The sequence below is a fragment of the Epinephelus moara genome, chromosome 22 (assembly GCF_006386435.1).
Source record: "Epinephelus moara isolate mb chromosome 22, YSFRI_EMoa_1.0, whole genome shotgun sequence".
Classification (NCBI taxonomy): Eukaryota; Metazoa; Chordata; class Actinopteri; order Perciformes; family Serranidae; genus Epinephelus; species Epinephelus moara.
The window spans coordinates 9,145,142-9,152,605 of record NC_065527.1 but is presented as its reverse complement, the minus strand read 5'-3'; the positions used below and the strand labels follow the sequence as shown (position 1 = coordinate 9,152,605).

At 41.1% G+C, this 7,464-nt stretch overlaps 1 protein-coding gene across 1 annotated transcript in view; it reads left to right on the top strand.

Annotated features, from left to right (window-relative positions):
- sdhaf3 (succinate dehydrogenase complex assembly factor 3) overlaps positions 1-6,716 on the top strand; it is an 18,581-nt gene extending 11,865 nt beyond the window's left edge. Inside the window, exon 2 of the mRNA XM_050035639.1 lies at positions 6,356-6,716. Within this exon, the coding sequence (XP_049891596.1) occupies positions 6,356-6,550 (195 nt within the window). The 3' untranslated portion in view covers positions 6,551-6,716. The remainder of the gene's footprint in view (positions 1-6,355) is intronic.
- Positions 6,717-7,464: the final 748 nt, after the last annotated feature.

Below are 7,464 nucleotides of genomic sequence, written 5' to 3'. Positions count from 1 at the left end.
CCGAGGACGAGACACCTCCACCTGGAGTAGTATCCAGCTGGGCTTTATCTAGAGCTCGCGAGATTTCAGGCACGGTATGAGATCACTGCTTGTTCTCGCGATATTTCGGCAGCGCTTTGGAAAGCAGAGCTAAATGATAANGTTGCAAGGAATGGGACCAGTTGCAGCCTTAGCTAAATGGTAAACAAACATGGCACCACACCGGTAAGGTAAGACAACACGTTTGCATGTCGTTTTCTATATGTTCTCTGACATTTATCCTAATGATATGAGGTGGTCTTTGTGGAAAAAAAAAGCTTGTTGCACTTGAAGTATGCCCGTTCACTTACGTTTTAACAGGTCTGATGCTACTATGCGCTCCGGCTGTATCTAGGCTAACTNATGTCGTTTTCTATATGTTCTCTGACATTTATCCTAATGATATGAGGTGGTCTTTGTGGAAAAAAAAAGCTTGTTGCACTTGAAGTATGCCCGTTCACTTACGTTTTAACAGGTCTGATGCTACTATGCGCTCCGGCTGTATCTAGGCTAACGGCTAACATGCTAACTATTATTTTTATGTCACTAGTCACTTGAAACAAATTTAGGACGATAGGAGACGGGTTGAAATAAACCGAAATTTCCCTTTAAAGATATTGGAAACCTGATCTAAAATTGCACTCCATCCATAGTTATATATAGATATAGCTGTGAAGTATTATGCAAAAGCATTAAAGTTACAGAGAAAGTCAAGTAAAAGCTAATAATCACCACTTTATTCCAACTGCTTTCATTAAAGTCCAGATGCCAGGATGGGAGGCAGGGCATTTCATTTAGTTGCAAATAAAATCGTTCAATTTATTAGCTTCAGCCAAATAGAGGTTATTCTTTGTGGGGTCCAATCACACACCACATTAATAGACCACATAAAAATAAAATTCCCACACCACGCCACGCCAATTTGCACCAATTGCTTTATTTGACAGCTGTTGAGAACTTATTATGTAATGAGTATAGCCGAGCCCTAACAGCTTGAATTCTTTCCTGGCTGTCTCCACAGTTCTTTTTCCTCTCTGTCCATTCTTTTAAAAGGAGGTGAATTTCCGCAGAATCTCAGCTTCCTCAGAAAAGTACAGAGGAGTGGGAACAGACGAGGAGCAAGACTCCAAATGAGATTACAAGCACTGAGTGTTCAGCGTGTAATCCATTTATTTCAGAGGCACCCATGGGAGTTCTCTGCTCCTAATAAATCGGCTCCACTGGGACAAACAAGCTTTCCCAAAAGAGACGGAGAGAAATGTGTTTGTAGGGAACAAAAGGAAAAGATGAGATAGTATTGGTGAAATGAAATGAAGGGATGTTGATGTGAATGCAAAAAAATAGCTGTGGTGAAGCCTGTGAGCTGCGCTGAGTGACAGGATTAATGGACTGTGAAGTTACGTATTGTATGAGTTTTATTTATATGGTCCCAAATCACATGTTAGCTATATGGAAAACTGATCATCAGCTGAGTCATCCTGAGCATGAGAGAGATAGAAGACTTATTGACCATGTTATACTTCCCCTTTAGTGCTCTTGATCGCAGTCCACAGGGGAGAGACTCAAACTCTCCAACAGAGGATGAAGAGGACACTCAGTGGTGCTATAGTTAAAGGTTCAGTGCGTAGGATTTAGACACATCTAGTGGCATAAATGGTATATAATATACATAACTGTCTTCACTGGTTTATAGCCGCCTGAAACTAATTAAATTTATGATACAGACACAGAGATGTACAAACTTGCATGTTACCATAAAAGGAAGAGAAGAGAATGAGTACTGACGGGCAGCCTCGTTAACAGGAAACAGCACTTTTCTGTAAATTTAGTTTGCAGTTGTAATTGTAATGTAAAGTTGGTCTGGGGCAGTGGTTCTCAAATGGTGTGCTGGGATGTCAATCCAGGTGTGCCATGGGATTTTGTGATAACCACACATTATTAATGCAATATTCACCTGGGCCTACAAAAAGTTAAGAATGAATTTTAATTGACAGTATCAGTATGTTGTTTGTACCAATTTCCGTATAAAGAGACAAACTCTAGCTAAAAAGTGTAATTTAATTTAATTAAATTCAAACAACCTTCACAGAGAACCTATTTGTTTCTGTTCGCGTGAGATTTATAAGTGTGTGACACATCTAAAGCCCTGATTGGCAGTCAGTGTTAGGGATGATGACATTAAAAAGGAGAAAGCTGTGTGTGGGACAATGGATCACTTTATTGTATGGACAAATTACAACAAAGCACCAGCGAAAATTACTTACCACCTAAAGAAAAATCATTCAGTAGACAGTATCACGAAAGCTACCTGTCTTATTTTTTCTTTATTATTATCCTAAGTCGTGATAAGAGTGATGACACACAATATAGAAATTATTGTTCATAGTTTGAGATTTTGGCCTGGCCTTCAGTGTGCCTTAGACACAAAAAGTTTGAAAACCACAGGCCAAGGGTACCAAAAACATGCCGTAGAGAATTGGGGCCAGAGATGTATAGCAGCACATCGTCTGCATAGAGTGAAACCTTTTGTTCTTGCCCTCTCTAATGATGCCTTTTATTTCTTTGTTAAGTTGGAGTGCACATGACAAGGGCTCAATGACTATGGCAAAAAGTAGAGGTGAAAGAGGACAGCCCGTCTTGTACTGCAACCTACCTGGAAATATCAGGGAGAAGTATGGTATTGAAGAGACTGGAAATGTGTATAGCAGCCTAATCAGTGATATGAACTTCTCACCAAAGCCAAAAGTTTCAAGGATATAAAACAAGTAGCACCATTCAAAAACTATCAAAAGCCACAAGGGACACTATTACTACAGGAACAGAGGAATCTGATGGGTGATATTTAATATTAAACAGTTGTCTCACATTGAAGAATGAAAGGTTATTCCTGAAAAAGCCTGTCTGGTAAGCAGGTATATGTCTGGTAAGACATTTTCTAGCTGGCAGGCGAGAACCTTCACAGTAATTTTTTCCAAGATAAGCTGTTTTTATGCAAGGTTTTCTAATAGTTTTAAAATTTGTTTTCACTCAGGTGTTTTTGGATGCCTAACGAGACACTTAACTTTTATGTCACACGTGGATTTTTACTATTACAAGCCACGTTTCCAGTGCCTCTTAAGAAAAGCTACAAAAAATATTTGTGTATGCTGTCAGTTGTAATTCAGAAAAAGAAAACAAAAATCTGAATCGGCAGGTCAGGCATTTAGAGATTCAAAAAATCATAACCAGCCAAGAAAATTGCCATCAGTGCATCTCTAGTAACTAGACAATCTCACATAGTTCAATAAGTGACATGGCAGACCCCTGTTTAAGTTGCAGATCCAGAGGCAATTAGGATACCTAGACTTTTCCAAGAAGTCCTTGAATGATAAAGTAAACGTACAAGTGTGCCAAACTGTTGGAGTGTTCCTTTTTGGCACATGTTCAATTACATTATGTGCAGGAGAAGACCTCTCAGATAAATGGCTCCTTATTGCTTACAGTGAAAGTGTTCCAAAAACCCAAGATGCCTTCTGAATGGGCAAAAACTTCAGACATTCACTGCATGCTCTTTGTTCAAATGATGGATGGCTATTCAGAAGTGAAACAGACGGAGGTGGCTGTGGTCCTGTTTAGGATGATTCATTTGCAGCACTGACAGCTTTGACTCATCACACATGGGCTGAGGTTAACTAGACAGTTCACTCTGAGAAGAGGAGATCTATGTGTACAGATTGGCCCTGAGCCATGTCAGCGCTGTAAATTAAAGACCATAACCTTGAGTTTACTATACAGTGAGCATTGATATTTTAATTTAAAAAAAACGAATTGTGATAGACTAGGTGAAATGTGCTGTGATTTCCTCTGGGAAGGTTTTTGTGGCTCTGCCACATCTGTCCACGTCTGGGCTGCTGCAGTCGGCATCAACCACTTTGGGTTTTTTTAGAACATCTGTCTGATCTAAAAGGAAAAAGTAAAGAGCTTGGCAAAGATCACTGAGGTTTAGTGGAAGCCAGATATTATTATTACTATACTTGTGTCCTTTAAATTACTGAACTTAAACACCAAACACCAAGCAGCCACGACGGCTCGACGGCTCGCCACAATAATTACAATTTTCTGTGGCTCGCCATTGTGCTCATGTGTTTCAGGCAGGAGGAAATTCTTTTTAACATAGGTCAACATGTCACAGGACTCTGTTTACTGATTGGCTGGGGAAATTCTCTGGCAAACTATCCCCATCCTTTAGTTTGGCCGCACTTCGCCACAGAATTAAACGGCCGTTAGGGGTGGGCGATATGGCCCTAAAATAATATCATGATATTTCAGGATATTACGTAACGAAATTCAGATTCTGTATACAATATTAATAGTTCAACAAAATAAAATCTACTACAAATTACTCATTTAAATAGCCCCCAAATGTACAAAATGCACTCTATCTACAAATGTAAATCAACAGGTGATTTCCTTCTTTTAGCAAAATCCTAAATGATTGAGTTGTTTTTTTCCACCTGGACCTTTATGCTCTGCCATTCCTCCTCTAATCATGTTGTAACCTGTGACAGGCTGTTATGATACCACAACTATCACACAGTCACATATATGTAGTTTTTTGTCGAGGTGTGAGCGTCACGTAGGTTTACATTACTAAAGAAATCAAAAGAAGAAAACAAAATCACTTGACAACACCGACTCCCATGTCCGCATGGCGAGAGAGGAGAGGGAGAGACGCTGTACTGCTGCCAGAGGAGCCGCTGAATGAGTTCCCTCTGCAGGCAGGGTAACTCGTGGCAACTCACTAAAAGAGTCTGAGACATTTAGGCTCAACGGCGCCACACTACTGAAGCTGCTCTTCTTCTTGGAACCACCGCTGAGTCAGTAATAATTTCGCCTTCAGCCATGCTTGTTGTTGCTGCTGGTAACGGTATGACGTCAGATGTCAACAAGTCGGAACGTGCGAGTATCACGAAATGAATTTTTAATACGATGTTAAAAATTATACCGGTATTACCATGAACAAGATGATATGGCACACCCCTAGTTGCTGCAGCTTAAAGTGGCTGCCACAGCTTTCCGCGAACATTGCATAGCAGCTCGCCAGAGGCACTTTGCTGCTCCCTGGTGTGTCTACAGCATCATATCCCAACAAGTCATTCAACTCATACTACCACGAAAGGTGGGAAAATTCCTACATCTGAGTGCAGCCCACAGGAGCATTAGATAACTTAGCGTGCCTACCGTTGGACGACAGGATAACGGTCACAGTTTTAAACAGTCACAGTTGCACCAGAGCTTCTTGGTAAGGTTTAGGCAACAAAACTATGTGGTTAGGTTTAGAAAAAAAGATCATGGTTGGCTTGAAATAAGCACGCATGTTAGTAACATAACAAAAACCGTTCAATCCCCTGTTATGTTAGTATCAGTACTTTAAGAATGACAGTGTTTAAGAGGAGGCGTATTTCCTCTGAGTTGCGTCGATGTGCGATAGCTGCCCACTGCAACAGCAGCTCATGCACACACAGGGCAGTGTTTGTGCAGCACTCTGCTTCCCTGCAGGCATAGAAGGAGACGCATGGCTGCAAATGCGAGTGCTCTTGCCAACCATCTACAACTTGTCGACTAAGCAGATGCACAAAGTGAAATAAAGCATTATTTCGCCCACATGACCAACAGTAGGCTGTAAACAGAACCCTGGCTAAAGCTCAAACCCTGTCGAAACACACCAGTTAAACTTTTCTAATGCATCAGTTTAGTTTAAAAAAAACCAACAGCTTCAATTTGATAATTTATCCACCACTAACTACACCATACAGATCATGGATGTACAATAAAGACTGGCTGAACTGGTCATATTTATCTGAGGTTTCCTTTCTGCAGAGCTTATAGAAAGTCGGAACGGACGTATCCTGCAGGATGTTAGAAATATTCAGAATACCCACACACTGTTATTTAAGGCTGAAGCTTGGGACTGTTTTCAGCAGTGTATTAATCCACATTTGGTGCTCTAGTGAGTAGTTAACAGCAGGACGGTGTAGGTGTCATTGAGTGTGTATGGCACAGAGGAATAAGATTATCAGGCTTTGGATACACACAGTACCTGTTAGTAGGAGACATTCATTGTTGGTGTGACTCTGCACATGGGATTTGCTTTAAAAAAAGAATATCACAGACTGATCCTGTGAGGGTTGGCTAAACTCACATTTTTGTTGTGATGTTTTATTGCATATCCATCCCGAACCATATGTTGCACAAGCCACACTGCGTGATGTGTTTAATGAATCTGAAAGTGGAGATGGGATGAAAGACCAGGTGCTAAACACTGCTGCTATTCCTGTCTGTGTTTAAACCCCTGCAGAATTATAAGGACACCCTGCAGACTCAGGTACTGGAGGCAACGGAGACCCAACGCAGCTCAGTCAAGTTTGGGGCTGAGCTGCCAGAGGGGAAACTCAACAACTTCCAGGACGACCAGATAGGCCAGCTGTACGAACTCATGCTGGAATCCACCAAATCCACCAGACAGTTTGACATCCAGGAGGACGGCAAGTGAAGCAGCGGGCCACAGAAATGTGCATGGACAAACAGGAAAGAGAAGGTGCTCTGATGATTCCCAGCAACTAATATATTACCTCTGAGTGCTTTAGATAAAAAATGGAACTCAAAGGCCAAAAAGAGGCTTTTAAGAATATTTGATTGTATTAAAGTGCTGCGTAATACCTCTGTGTTCTGTGCTTGTCTCTTTTACTGCAACAATAATAAGAGGTTCCTCATGCTCCTCCGCAGGGGCATTAAGGTGGCACTAATTAGTTCCTTTGTCATCTTTTTTTTTTTTGCATGAATACAATTGTGAGTTAATGGTCGTGAAGGAAAGGCACCGAGATGTGTCTCCTCGGCAGATGCACCCACAGCTCACATCAGCAATGCCTCTTTCAGCCTCAGTGATGATGTTGCCATTGTTGGGGTGAAGCCCTCATTATCCATGTGGAAATATGAGCACTTAAATCCACATCAGACACAAAAGCCATGAGCTGTGTGTGAAGAGGGAGGGATGTTGGAGCTGTTAACTCATGGTTGTTGATGCACCGACAGAATTCAGACATCGTAGTGATTTCTCAGGAAGTAAATAGTGATCAGTCATGCATTATGGCACCAAGAGTCTTTGTTCTGCATCTGTTCCAAGTATAATTTCGCTTCAAACACCTACCTCCAACTGACTTGTCTGTGAGACATAGTTCCTATCGTCCTTTGGAGAATACCTTACGTCTGCTATTATTTATAAGGCCTAACCATAGGAGCCTCTTGTATAATGATCTCTTACAGCTGATGCGACGCTTTTCTCTCTTTGTCTTGGTTTTGTTTCTAAAATCAAACTGACAACTTTCAGACAAGTTTAGGCATTTAACTGTTTTTTTCCCCACCCACTCACAAAAGCCTCTTTCAGACATGCACCTTGTTACATAACTG